The 15,368-nt window shown below is 28.7% G+C and overlaps 1 protein-coding gene across 2 annotated transcripts in view; it reads right to left on the minus strand.

Annotated features, from left to right (window-relative positions):
- LOC126737234 (paired box protein Pax-6) overlaps positions 1-15,368 on the minus strand; it is a 115,193-nt gene that overhangs the window by 23,332 nt on the left and 76,493 nt on the right. For both annotated transcript variants that reach the window (XM_050442019.1, XM_050442020.1), the window contains 3 exons: positions 12,166-12,312; positions 11,997-12,079; positions 5,213-5,400 (listed from right to left, as the gene is read on the minus strand). In XM_050442019.1, the coding sequence (XP_050297976.1) occupies positions 5,213-5,400; positions 11,997-12,079; positions 12,166-12,312 (418 nt within the window). The remainder of the gene's footprint in view (positions 1-5,212; positions 5,401-11,996; positions 12,080-12,165; positions 12,313-15,368) is intronic.

Below are 15,368 nucleotides of genomic sequence, written 5' to 3' on the forward strand. Positions count from 1 at the left end.
AAGATTACAATCTTTAGTGATCTGCATAACTGTACTACCAGACAACAGGAGGATTTTGTATTGATGGGTTGACATACTTCAAAAAGAATGACAAACACTATTCTAAACAAAGGTCTTAAATATTTTAATGCATTACCCATTAATACAAAGAGCTGTAAAAGTTTAAGTATATTTAGAAAAAGATTAAAAAGACGTATAGACGTATAAATATACAGGGTGTCCCAAAAAAGAGTGTCAAGCAAGCGCCCAGAGATAGAGCAACCCTAGGGGAATCCGAATCCATGTATATCATCCGATTTTTTTTAGTTTAGGAGTTATTACATTTTTTGTGATTTTTTAGTATTATTCGACTTTTATTTTTATTTTTTGCTATATTCATAGTAAATAGGTAAGGCAAATGCCTGATTTTTATTTTATTATTTAGATAAAAGTTTACTCTGACAAGAACAAAGATAATTTGATCCAGAAATTAAAATATTGCTTACAAAAATAAATAAATTGTGACTTAAAAAACAAAAGTTAAAGGCGTTTTAAAAATTAAAACATTTTTTTTAAACCCAAGTATTAAAAAAAACTTTATCAGCTTATCAGCCTTTTACTGCGATTATTTTATCTAGTTAAATTTATTGCATCATACCTAAAAATAAGTTCAAATATTGTCAAGCCTAAAATCCTAAAATGAATATCTTGTTTTAAAAGAAGTTGTCCGTATTGATTTGAGTAACTGAAAATGCAATTGCATCATTAGCGATTTTTGATAAATACGTCTTAACGAACTGGTTTCTTTTACATTTGTGTGCACATTGATCTGAATTTTTTTTTTATTTTCTTTTTTTAAGTGGAATTTCAAGTTTAAGTTTATTTATTTTGTAAGTGGTAAAGTCGATTTTTTTCTGTACTGTATTTTGTGAATATGACTAGACGCGCGGCCCCTTCTACAAGCGAAGACTTTGAACAAATGCATTACTTTTATGGATATGCGAGAGGGAATGCTTTGGAAGCAGCTAGATTATACCGGAGGCAAGTAGATCGCAGAGGTGATCCAATAACAGAGCGACGACCGTTAGGGATGAGAGGCCCAGATTTGGTAGATGCAGTAGTCGAAGTAGTTGAAGCAAATCCAAATGTAAGCCTTAGAGCAATTGAGCACCGTATCGGAATACCGAAATCGAAGGCCCATAGAATACTCCATGAGATGGGTTATCATCCATATCATATTCAAAGGGTGCAACATCTAAAACCCGAAGATTATCCGAGAAGAGTAAGATTCTGTAAAAAAATGTTGCAACGTCAAGCGGCAAATTAAATTTTTTTTAATTCAATTTTATGGACCGAGCAATCGAATTTCAAGCGCACTGGCATTTTTAATATTCATAATTATTATTCCTGGAGTATTGAAAATCCTCAGCTTACACGACAATCAAATTTTCAAGACCAATTCGGTGTAAACCTCTGGTCTGGGATAGTAAATGAAAAACTAATTAGTCCCTTTGAATTACCCGACCGATTGAATGGAGAATGCTATTTAAATTTCTTAACAGAAAATCTCCATTAGCTGTTAGAAGATGTTGATTTGGAGACAAGGAGAGACATGTTTTTTCAGAACGATGGGGCTCCTTGCCATTATGCGATAAATGTTCGAGAATATCTGAATAGGCGATTTAGACACAAGTGGATCGGTCGAGGTGGACCAATTCAGTGGCCCCCCACGTCACCGGACTTAAACCCAATTGATTTTTTTGTTTGGGGTGACTACAAGGAGGTCGTGTACGCTCAAGAGTCAAGAAACTTAGAAGAACTAAGAATAAAAATTAATGAAGCAAAACAAACCGTGAAAAATAACAGATTAGCATTAAGACAGTTAAAAGATAATTTTTTTTGCCGATGCCGTATTTGTATTGAACAACAAGGTTGTCATTTTAAAAACTTTATGTAATAATTAAAGATAAATTGATTAAAACACTTTTTGCTTTATTTCATTTATTAGTAAATCTTTTTCCGTTTTCCTTTTAACTGTTATTTAGATAAGATGCGATAAGGGTAGCCCAATGAATTTTTTATAGTGAAAAGCTGATAGACCGATAAGGTTTCTTAAATAATTATGTTTTGAAAAAAGAAATGCTGTAATTTTTAAAACGCCTTTAACGTTGTTGAACTTTTTTTACTCTTGTTTTTTATGTTACTATTTATTTTTGTAAGCAATATTTTAATTTCTGGATCAAATTATCTTTGTTCTTGTCAGAGTCAACTTTTATCTAAATAATAAAATAAAAATCAGGCATTCGCCTTACCTATTTACTATGAATATAGCAGAAATAAGCATAAAAGTCGAATAATACTAAAAAATCACAAAAAATGTAATAACTCCTAAACTAAAAAAAAAATCGGATCATATGCATGGGGGTGATTCGAATTCCCCCTGGGTTGCTCTATCTCTGGGCACTCGCTTGACACTCTTTTTTGGGACACCCTATATATATAGTAAGTGTTTTATATTTTTAATTGTCTTGCTTTATCCTTTTATTTTTATTTTTACCCTTTTTAACACACAGTTTTAGGTTTAATATTGTTGTTTATCAGTGTGTGTCTCTCGAATCTTGCCTTGTTACCACGTATGTAGCAAATATGAAAAATAAACAAGTTATTATTATTATTAATTTTGTCAGTCTGCATATTTAATACCGCTGTTCTTGTCATGTACAACAGGCAAGACATTTGATTTAATTTTTGATAGTTTTCCTAATTTTGAGGCACATGTTGCAAAAAAGGTTTCTTTAGTGTATCTAAAAATAAAAAGTCTAGATCCATTTAAACCTTTACTTTCACAGCATATTAAAATGATTTTAGTTAAATCTTTAGTTTTCTCTTAGTTATATTACTGTAATGTTATACATTATTATTTGAATATTCAGAATAATAAAGAAAAATTCAATAGGCCCAAAATTCATGTATGTAGGAGGTAACAAGTATGATAATATTACTACAATACATTTTAATAATAATTATTATAATTTTTAATTACAATTATTGTATTAATAAAATTTAACGTTCGTGTTTAAACATCACTTTGCTTAAATGAATACCTTTTTTTATATTTTTTAATCTCTTTAATAAGTGTTATATCCGTTTTTGCGTGTTAATAATATACCTTATTGCCTATATTAAAATTTATTTAAAATATTTTAAATTTCAAGAAAAAAAATCACGAATTATTTTATAATTTAAATAAGCACTAATTATATCCATTATAGCGTCCTGAGGATAGCCTAGTATAGGCCGAAAGTGTCCCAGGAGCATTTAATTTTTTCTGGAGCTGGAATACTTGTTTCCGGAAGTTTCCTATGTAGAACGTCTCCAAAGTAACATCTGATTAAAGCTTCTTATAGGTAGCATTTTGATTTCTCTTAGGCAAATGAAGTTATTTTATAACCTCTTCCAGGCAATTAAACTCATGTTTGATTCCTCTTACATAAATATAATCAGTTTTGAGTCTTTTCCACGCCATTGAAGTCATTTTTAGTTCATCCCAGACAAATAGCTTTTCGTTTTTAGCATGTTTCAGCCAGTTGAACTTATTTCTGATTCCTCCTAGGCAAGCATAGTCAATTTTAGACTCTTCCAGAAAATTGAAGTAGGTTTTTAGTTTATGCAAGGTACATGATTTTATTATCTGGCTTTTGCCAGGTAGATTTCAGAGTCAACTTAACCCAAAACACAGTAAAACATGGATCATTTCATGATTGTAGCTTGGCTCAAAGATCCGAACTTGATTTTGAACGAATTTGAGGACCTGAAGCAAAATGAAGCAACTTTCACAAGCTGAATCTTTGCGATAAATTATGGTATTGCTTTCATTAATGTCGTTTGGGAGGTTTTTTTAAGTTCTAGGCATATAGATTATTTTTGAGTCCTGCCAGGTGAATGAAGTTACTCTTGAGCCTCTTCTAGTCAGATAAAATTATTTTTAGTTCAGCCAAGGCAAATCATGCAATTGACTCTTCCGGATAGTTGAAGTCATTTTTAGTTTCTGCCAGGCAGATAATGTTATTTTCTAGCTTCTTTCAGGCAATTGAACTAATTTCTGATTCCTCTAAGACAAATATGGTCAAATTAATCCTCTTCCAAGTAGCTAAAGTAATTTTAAATTCTTTTAAGGCAAATGATGTTTTTTTCTAGCTTCTTTCATGTAGTTCAAGATACTGAGGAATGAACTCAGATAGCTTTTCTATCGAGACTTCTTGCAGAAAGTATTTACCTCACAGTCTGAGATAAGTCCAAAGGTAATACTATTGGAGCTTCAGAAGTTTACCAACTTCATTAGGGAGATCATAGTAAATGGATCATCTTATTGTCGTAACTTCGCTAAAAGATCTGAATTTGACTAAGAAAAACTCCAATAATGTGAAACATAATCTAAAATTGTTAATCAAAATTATAATTAGGTATATTGACAATATTTAAATTTTTTACAACAAATTTTAATACTGCCTTTATTAATAGTTATTTCCTGTATTTTATTGATTCATTTTTCTCCAGTAACCTGACTTAAAGCGATTAAAGAAATTTCCTCTATAATTCAGTTCTTTGCAAAATGTTATAGAAAGGCTCATTGATACAACCGAGCATTCAGACGAAATAATAAATGTCTTTTGTCATGACTTTCGATTAAAATCCTTTAAAAAGAACTTCTATTGTCTCAATCCGCTAACTTTTCAACCATATTAAATTGTCAAAAGTATCTCCCAAAGTACGAACAAAAAACATACCACATATAAGCCTGTTTTATGCGGCCTCACTCAAATCCGAACTGACACCTCCGTTCCAAGGCCGAAATGCCGGCTTACTGAACACAGTTTGTTTAAAGGTCTCTAACCGTATGATATTGCCACAAGTTTTAAAATAAATAATGAATTATTAATTTACGCGAATTAATTTAAAAAAAAAATCTAAATTCCTTAATGAAAGCAAGGCCTGGTGCATTAGTAAGACGAATTAATTAGCACCTTAAAAATTTTAATTATTTTAATAAGCTAATTAGGAATAAAATGATGTTTTCTTTATAACTTATTTATACCGCAACAGATCTGATAAAGTCTTTTTTTTAGACGTTTCTAATGTATAACCTACCATTACTTGCAAGGCGTTATTTAGGTACCTAGGTTATGCTAATATAGTTTTTCTAATTTAATTTGCAACAAATGAGTTTACTTACTTGTAGGTATCAGCCATAGTGGCAATCGGTTGCGGTATCGAAGAATACATTGAGTTAAATCCAGAATTGATGGACAGTCTGCTGGTTGGTACCGGAGGACTGACGGTGCCTACTTGATCGACAGCTCGCCGTTGGTTTCTCAGTTTTTCTTCGCGGCGCCATTTAGCTCGTCTGTTACTAAACCAGACCTGAAATGAGGAAAAAAAATTAGAAATTAGTCAAAAAACCCTTGTGGAAAATAGTTTTTTTACAATAGTTGTTAAGATAAAAAGCAGTATGAAGAAATCGTAAAATACCCTCTAGTATTAAAGGTATGAGGTATGAGGGTGGAGCATGTGGGTCCTAGGCTAATGGTGACGAAAGTTTGTTTATTAATTTATAGATTTTAAAATGAAAGGTGGCAGGAAGTTAAAATATTTAAGGTTTTTTGTATTTTGAGACGTATTATGAAACATAGATGTGTTATAAAAGACAAATAATATTTTTATGCAGGGATATTATCAAAAAATTAAATAACTGTTTTTCCATTTATAAGTATTATAACCTCAATCTTAAATTAAGTATCAGGATAGATTATAATTAATTAGTGATTTTTATTTATATTGCTGCAATAGCAACAAAATATAATAAATCTGGAGAAATTGTACAAACGATTGGGCAATTAAAATGCAGTTTAAGTCTAAGTATCATTAAAATTAAAACAATAAAATCATCAATATAATTTAAATCAAATATATTACGTAAAATATTCAATATGATATTTCTTGTTAAATCCTAAGCACAGGCAACCTAGTACCTAGGCAACGTAATGTTATTTACAAAAAGCACCTGTGCGTGCTTTTATATTTAAAAATAATTATTCATTAGGACAATTAGCCAAGATACAGCAACAAAGAAATACAAAAATAAAAACAACAACAGTTATCAGAGATTCTACTAAGGACTTATAAATGAGAATACAAAGTTAAGTGCTTAAAATTTATTTTAGTATGTAAAACTTTTGGATCAAATGTCTACTTCTTCCAGTAAGATAATTAATGCTTCTGTTAATCAAGTATATTGATCTTACTCCAAAGATCTTTTTATTTTTATTATAATTTTTCAAATCATTTATTAAAATGTTATTTTCCTATTTGAAGCGGTCAAAGAAAAGGCTATAATTATTTTTATACATATTTAAAGTCAATTTTTGAATATACAACCACACAAAATGGCTCTCTAGCCTCCTGCCATGTGTAGCCATTAAAGATTAAAGCAGTATCATCAGCGAATGAATCTATTTGACCTTAAAATGTAGATAAATCTTAAATAATAAAGGCGTCAGTAATTTTGCTTATTGAACGCATAATAGATCTTATTTTGAGAAATTGTTCTTTCTTTTTGAAATAGCTTTACTGCGTTTGTAGTATAGTATATATTAGTAACATAATTGAGGCTATGAGTGCAATATCGGACTAACCCACAAAAATTCAAAATCGACTTTATTGTAGAACAATGTTCTACGACTTTATTGTAGAACAATGTTCGACACGAACAATAAAGTCGATTTTGAATTTTTGTGGGTTAGTCCGATATTGCACTCATAGCCTCAATTGTAACTAGAATTAATATAATATTAAGAATTTATTGCCTTTTGTGCAATTGTTCAATTCATCCAAACTGCCCAAGAAAGTACAATTTTAAGATAATTTTAGCAGTAACAGAGAAATAAAATGCTTTACAGATGAAAAATTTTAAAAAACTTTGTATTTACTATTATATTTGTTCTATTTTAGGGAATACAACTTATCAAATCATAGTTTTATGAAAGAAAAAGGGGTCAAAAAAATTGATTCTTTTCCCTGTTTTTGGAAATTATAACTTATCAGGCTGGATTGCAATAAATCAATGTCCTTTTTTTGTGTTTAAACACAATGAAAAATAAATTAAATTTCAAGACGATTTAAGCAATAATAGCAAAATAAGATGCAGCAAAGATGATGATATTTTGCCCATTTTACGCATTTGCCCTATTTTAGAACATTACTCTTACTACTAACGAAATGTTAATAATACATACATTAAAATAGGCTACGAGACAAATGTATTAAAAAGCAAATAAATGCAAATTTAAAAATTTATTTGACAAATAAGTAATTATATTTACTTTGTAAAATTTTTAATTGAAATAGTTATAGGAACACAGGTTGGACAAGTTATTTTTTCCTGTTTTCTAATGTAAAACGAAGTTTCAAAATTCCGATTTGTAAAATCTAGAATTATTTTATGTTTATTTAATATTCCTAGAAAGTTAAATATATGCATAACTTTAATGGATATAATTTTTAATTTTATTTAATTTTAAATATAGTGTCATTATTACAATTGAAATTTGGTCGAGTCTAGCATTGAATTATATTACATAAAAATATTTGGGCATAAAGATCCAATTTTGATCCAAATCGCCTAAAATAAATAATTCTATAAAAATCTTAGCTATAATGAAGAAATAAATTGCCAAAAAAATTAATATTTATCCTATTTTTAAACCTTACAACCCATCAAATCTTAGGATTATGGAATGCTGTTTGTTTGATCAAATGCCTTTTGTAGAGTTTGAGATTTCTTAGATAAATGCATTTTGTAGATAACTTAATATTTAAAAAAATATATATTTATTTGATGCCTCTTATAAATGAATTTTGTTCTTAAGGATCTAGTCTACATAAGAAAAATTAAATAAGATAATTTTAGACGTAAGAAAAAAATAGATTGTTGTATGAGAAAAAAATCATAAAGAATCAAAAGAAAGTCTAAACCCAGTGTTCTATCATATATTTTTAATTTTTGGTATTAGTAACCTTTTCTCTAGTTTTTACTTTACCTTTATTTTTCATTTAAGTACAAATTTACATACTATTCTTAGGCTTTTGCTTCATGCAACCCACGCACCCTGTATCACCAAGTAAAAAATATTATTTACTTAACCAAATGCCTCTGCCTAATTAATCTTGTTCTTTCATCCCCCTAAAACTTCACCCCGTCGAAAACGTAATAAAGTTATTATTTGCACAGGGCGCAAATATTATGATATGAAAGATCAGCATCCTTCATTCGGGCAAACAAACTCCCGGCTTGAAGTAGTTAAACACCATATTGAATGCCCGACAAATTGATGCGTTTATATTTACTTTTGTTGCTTTATGGGATCCTCCTCCCCCCCTTATTACTTGGGAGTAAATATGGATGTGAGAGGTCGTTTTTCTTAGGGTTGACTACAAGAGCATTTCGCTATATAATCTGAAATAAACACTCGTTTGCTCTATATAAAACTATCACTTGGTGGCTTTTAGCTAAATGAAAAGCAATGTTTGCAATTTTCAGCAAAATAGTTAGCAGACGGGTTTTCGGGCTGCATTCGACGTTACTTATCTAAATTGCAACGGGGTTTTTAGAAAGATAAAAATCTCCGTTGCAACTGTAGCTTTTACTGTTCATGAGCCGAGTTGCTTTTAAAAATGATGGGTTTTAAGCATATTAAGAGACTTCTTTGTTCGGATAAGCCGATTACCGTTTTCGAGATGTTTTAAATGTCGATCACGCTTTTATATAGTAATTATAGTTTAAAGAGAGCATAGTTGTGTAATGTAAAAATTATAAAAATAGGTAATTCATGATTTAAAAGTGATTTTTGACTTACAAAGGCTAAAATAATGTTTAAATTGGGTAATAAATATCATCTAATTAAAACTATTTTTAAGATGATTAAGGGCGTACAAAGTAAATTCGTTCCTACTACGTCAAATATGATAATTCAAGTTTAAATAATTTGATTTGTATAATCTAGACCTATTTTGCTTTTCTTTAATATTCCTTGGAACGTGAAATATATGCATAAATTTAATGAATATGCTTTGCATTTTAATAAAACTTTAGATTTATTGTCATTGTTAAACTTAAAATTTAATTGAGTCTACAGGATTAGATATTGACGATATTGCACAAAAGTTTAATCTTAAAGAAATTGGATTTTTAAGTAACAAATTTTGTTGAAAATATCCGGAACGAATGAAATGAGTTTTAAATGCCTGGAAAAATACAAAAATAATTATTCCATAAAAATATTATTCTACATAGTCGATGTCATTATTTTCATTTTAAATAAGATTTGAAATGCTTGGAAGAATGCTATAATTAATTTTTTTAATTTTTTCTAGGCAGTCTAGGTCATAAATGATGAATTTTAGTAATTTCCAGTCATTTTAAGTCCCAAGAAAAACGTAAATCTAAAAAAAAATTGCTCCACTTATCTGAAAAATGCAATCGAGTGAACAGTTAACAAAAAGAACAGAGAATTGGCTTTAAATTAACTTAGGAGGAATATGCAGACACATTTTCGAATGTCGATGTTCTGTGATTTTTAAGTGACAAACATTTTATTTTAATATGTTTAGACGGTTATTAAAGGCTTTATATTATTTGGTTCTTAGTAGCAGTTTTTTTTAAATATTAGTTTCTAAAATTGGAATTAAATTGCTTGGAAGAACACCAATTTCATGAATTTTGCTAAATTTTCAGGCATTTGACGGTTATAACTCTATTTCCAGGTACTTTTATTTATTGTTTTCTAGATATTTAAAGCAGCATTAATTTCCCACGTTGATACGATTTTTTAAATTCTGAATGCTAGAAATACATTTCAAATGCCTGGAAAAAGACATAATGAATTATTTCAGGCTTTTTATGTCATAAACTAAATCTTAAGATAATTTTCCAGTCATAAATATCCAAGGAAAAACTAGATTTTAGAATGGGAAATGCTCTAGTTATCTGAAATATTTAATTATACGGGCAACTAGCAAAAATAAATAGAAAATTTGGTTCAAAGTGCTTAGAAATGTTGAATTTGAAGCATGTATCCAATTCATTTATTTGAGGCGTATGTAAACAAATTTTTAAATAACTGTGATCTTCAATTCTCAAGTTATAAGCATTTTATTTTAAAATTGCTTTTAGGTAGTTATAGTCTTTTTTGGTTTCTAGCGGCAGTTTCTAAATAAAAAAAAAGATTAAAAAAGATAAAATAAAGATAAAAATAAAGATCTAAATAAAAGTGTGCATAACTTTAAGAAACATCATGAAATATTTTTACCATATATTCAGATTCAATCTGTAAAAAATGCTAAAATTTAAGAAAATTAATTTTTAGGATTTAAATAAAATAAAAATTAATTGGAAACCAAATATTTTGACTATATTTTGCATTGTTTGTTGTTCGTATAACTTAAATTTCACCTAATTTTTATTTAATATTTGAAGTTTATTATGTGCATAACTTTGAAAGACATAACTAAGATCTTATAAAATTTTAATTTTTTATAAGGCTTTATTTCTTACTTATCGGATTTAATATATTATCGGACTTAGTATTTAAATAACAATCTTGGAAATAATTTTTTTTTCCTCTTATTTTGAGAATTTTGCAGTTGTTTGTACTTCATATGATATTTGTCTTATTTCCATTTAATAGTAGTAAAGCAGGACAATTTGTGCATAACCTAAATGAATTAATTTTATTAGATTTGTACTTGAGTTACAATCTCATTGAATTGCATGCAATAGAAGATTTTTATACAAGAAACCAATACATACAATTCAGTGTTTTTCAAACTTTAAATAATAATTTAAGTTATATAGTTCTTACATAAGAGTCACTTTTAGGAAATCTTAAATTTTTATAGATAGTAAAAGTAAGGTTCTTGTTCTTGTCTAATAGCCTTAAAGAATAATATAATGTTTTCATAATTTTTAAAAATATCATTTATATGTTGTTCAGATTGTTATTTTCTGCAATTATTAGAATTACATTGAATATATAGCATGGACTGTAATAAATTAAAACATAGTAGCTTAGAAATGAAAAAAATTTAAGGGTAAGTAAGCAAAATATTCGTGTTCAAGTAAAACAATTACTAAAAAGCAAATATTCCTCATTTTTATATATATTATTATTCTTAAAATATTTAAAAGTATGCATAACTTTATTGTATGTGACTTACATTTGAATGTTTTTTTTCTGCAAGCATTTTTTCTTCGTATTTTCCATTTACTTGTAAATATTTTTTTAGAATTATAACATTTTGGCAGAGACACAATCTTGCCATAAAATTGCATAACGTTAGTGGACCATAAGGATTTAAAATTTTACTAAGGCTTTTTTTCTCGTTGTTGAGTTTTTTTACATTAATTATAATCGGATTAAATCGATGGCACAAATTTGCAAGAAATACCCTAATATTTACAAGAATTAGCCTAAACAATTTACCCAACTTCAATTAATCACCTAAAAACTCCTTTTAGTACCATCCCAATAAAACCCTCATCATTACTAACATAATTAATTGAAATGGGCCTGGGTCCCAAATAAAAGAGTACAAATCATTTAACTTATCGTTGTTTTTCGGAGCCTGTCCCTTAATCAAAGTTATTTATAGTGGGGTCGTTTTTGCCCTTTGCCCTCTACTGGCCCATGTAAATCGCTGCCATTTATTTATAGGATGGGGGTGCGATGACACCCGCAATATTGTGGGGACAATATGATAGATATATGAGAATTATTGTTGATATATGCTTAGACAGATACCATTTGTTTTTTAAGTTAACCAGCTTTCTTATGAGAATTTCTTATTTTATCCCTAAGTCTGCCTAAATTGAGATTAAACCGGAGAAAACTCTACGAAAGATCGGCTCCGAAGCGCGAAAACTGTTTGCTTTTTTTCCTACTTATTTGTAAAAAAATTGTTACCTGGATACGTGCCTCAGGCAATCCAATTTTCTCGGCCAGCCGTTCCCTTGCGAAGACGTCTGGATAATGGGTCCGCTCGAATTCTAAAAAATTAAATAAAAATTTCATAACCGTAACATAATCTTTACGAATATGACGAGCCAAATGATTTGAAACGTTAATTAGTTACCTTTTTCCAGACTGTCAATTTGTTCGTTTGTAAACGACGTTCGATTTCGTTGCAGTTTTCTTTTTAGTCGTAACCTCAGCTGGGAATCTTCGTCACCGGACGAATTGTGTTCGGAGTTTCCATCTGAGGTGTTCTCGTGAATTATGTCTGAAACAATTAGAGAAAATTTAAGTTCGGGCTTCCTGTTTTAATACTAGGGCATGAAGGTCGGAAATATATATATACATGGATTCAAAAGTTTTTAATCACCTTGGTCTAGCATAAACAGAATATTTTGAAGATAACGATTTCAAGTGGCGTCACTTTACCAAACCGCAACTCTAATAGCCACCAACTTTTAAGAGTGGCCTTCTTCAAGTAAATCAACTATTCTTGAATGGTCAATATCACTTATAACCTGCAGAGTCATCTTATCATGTGAATTTGTAAAATTTAATGGTATTGACCTGAATAGTTAAACCAGAAATTATAAAAAAAATTGTTACCATTTTTGTCGGGCAACCAATATGTAATAAATACGAATAATAAACATTAATAAATACGCTTATAAAATATTGCGTACGCTAAAGAATTTTGTCGTATGAAAACAATGTGATTCAAAACTTTTAAATCTATGTGTAGAATCAATATTTAAATTTGAAATATTTTGTAGGTAATAACGACATATTGTACACTAAAAGTAAAGATTTAATCAGACAAAATCAGTTCTATAGTTAGAACCTTTGGTATGATACTCATATCACGAGACATAATTTTACTACTAATCAAAGCTTTTTATTTTACTTTTATTTAAATATTACTGCTGCTTTAATCTTCTTCCAAAGATGCTAACATCGTTAGTGAAACACGTGTCGAGAGAAAAATAAAGAGTTTATTAGTGGTATATATTATTTTATTAGTGGTAATATTTCGTAATTTTGAAAATAAACAGCAAATCCTAATGACTGTGCTAGATAGAGGGGGCTCTTACAGCCAAGTTAAACAATATTAATGAAATTCTTGTGTACAGATCTGCAGCAAACCTCTTGATCAGATAACAGAACAACTGCTTAATTTGAGGTAGATAAATTAGCTTATAGAAGCTTTTTTTTAATATAATTTAGAAAAACGTTTTTTTGCTGACGTTTTGTATATTACAACTGTAATAAACAGTTTCCTCTTAATATACCCTAGGCATCTGAAGTAATCTCTTGGAGCCTTACGAAATCTTGAATGTTTTTATTTTTCCTACTTCTTTCTTTGATATAAGTCGTTTTGTAGTTTTTTTTTTCGTTTTAAGCCTAATCTTTTGTTGAAATAAATAAATTTAATTCTGGAGTTATTCTGAGTAGTGAAACCTGCCATCCTAAATCTCTTTTTAACTATTTTGCTTTTCGTTACGTGTTTATTCTTTTTCATTGCTCTGCTTTGCTTCTTCATATGTCATTTTAATGCTTTTATCTTTTATTCTAATATTTCAGATAACTTAACTTATTTTTTCTACTGACGTGCATAAAGTACTCACTTTACACACTTCCCAGGAATTATAAAGTTTCGCTCTTTACGCACTAGTTTCTTAAAAAGTTTTTTTTACACACTAGTGCGTAAAAGTGATCTAGACGTTTATTTGACATTTAATTTATAATTTGTCAAAAAAAGTTTTTTTACGCGCTAGTGCGTGACGTAATTTGGCATTTTGTTTTTTTTTTTGTTTTCTTCGATGGTAAAAAATTTCTGTATGTTACAAGTGTGTAAAATCACCTTTTTTATTTATGGGAGTTTGACAAATTTCCCATTTATAAAAAAAAAGATTATTTTACACATTTGCTACATAAATAACTATTTTAGTACTTCTGCTGCTCTTTTTAATTCAAGTTGTTAATATAATTTTATTATTATCCTTGTCTATTTCTTTATCATTTTATTTTTGAAAATAATGTAATTTTTGCTGTTTTGTCTTTTCTTGCCTGCACTGATCTCTTGTTCTTACCTTTTTACTTTTTAACCTCATCTTCTCTTACCTGTAAAGATTACTTTACCTATATTATCATTTTTCTAAACACCTCTATTTCTGAGTTCTTTTAAATTTCTTATTATTTTTTAGTTATTAGTCAGTGGCGGATATTTAGGCAATGAACCTATAACAAGTCGTAAAAAATATGGTAGTAAAAATTTATTACTAAATGTGGAGAAGAATAAAGGAGAAAAAGAAAAACAGTGTCCATAATTTTTAAAACGAATTTTTAAACGTATGCATAATCTGTTGATATATGATTTAAAAATGTTAAATGTGATACTAAATAAAATTGTGTCGTATAAAAAGAAATACGTTTGGGAACAAATATTTATTCTTTCTTCGTGTTTCTCTGATTTGCTCTTCTCTTTTAATTTTTTCTGCTCTCTAATTTTTTCATATATCTACTTTATCCAAATCTTAGTTTTGCCTTTCATATTAATAACAAAATGAAAATGGCTATTACTAGCATTTAACAAAATTATTTTAGTACAAAAATCATTTATCATGAAATATTTGCTTTGCAATTCTCTTGTACTGTCACTGCTAGATTATGGAGACAATATTTATGGTAACTCTTTAACCATGTCGTAGTAATTAGTTAGACAGATTAGTAGATTATTTGATAGTATTAGAGACAGTATAAAAATTAAAAAATAGTTGTATGCGTTTTTCTTTGAAAATACCGCATAGATACCATGTGACTTCTAATCTGAGTCATGCATCATTTAAGGGAATTATTCTTTCGCCACAATCATATACACAATGTGACAAATTTTCCCATCTATTAAGAACTCCACATGATAGAATATCAAGGTATAAAAAATCATTTCAGTATCTAAGAATTTACATGTAGGACAAGTTGCCAGTTGACTCATTAAAGATGGTTCACCAATCAAATTAATTGCGTATGCTAAGAAGATTTTTTACAATTCTGAAATATTAGTATGAGTATAATAATAAATAAGTAGTACAATAATTTGTAAATACAACAACATTTTATTAAAATTTGATCTTATTGTGAAAGAAAATGTGAAAGACATGTTGATCCTTCTATAGCTTTTTTTAATAAGTCACTAAATCATCTATGATCTTGTCGATCTTAACGTAAGTTTTGAATTAAAAAAAATGTAATCTCCTCGCGTTTTAGCCAGTATTTGAGTTTTTGCTGCCAATTATTATTCTATGTGCCTGTTATACAAATAATAAA

This window comes from Anthonomus grandis, chromosome 6, assembly GCF_022605725.1.
Source record: "Anthonomus grandis grandis chromosome 6, icAntGran1.3, whole genome shotgun sequence".
Classification (NCBI taxonomy): domain Eukaryota; kingdom Metazoa; phylum Arthropoda; class Insecta; order Coleoptera; family Curculionidae; genus Anthonomus; species Anthonomus grandis.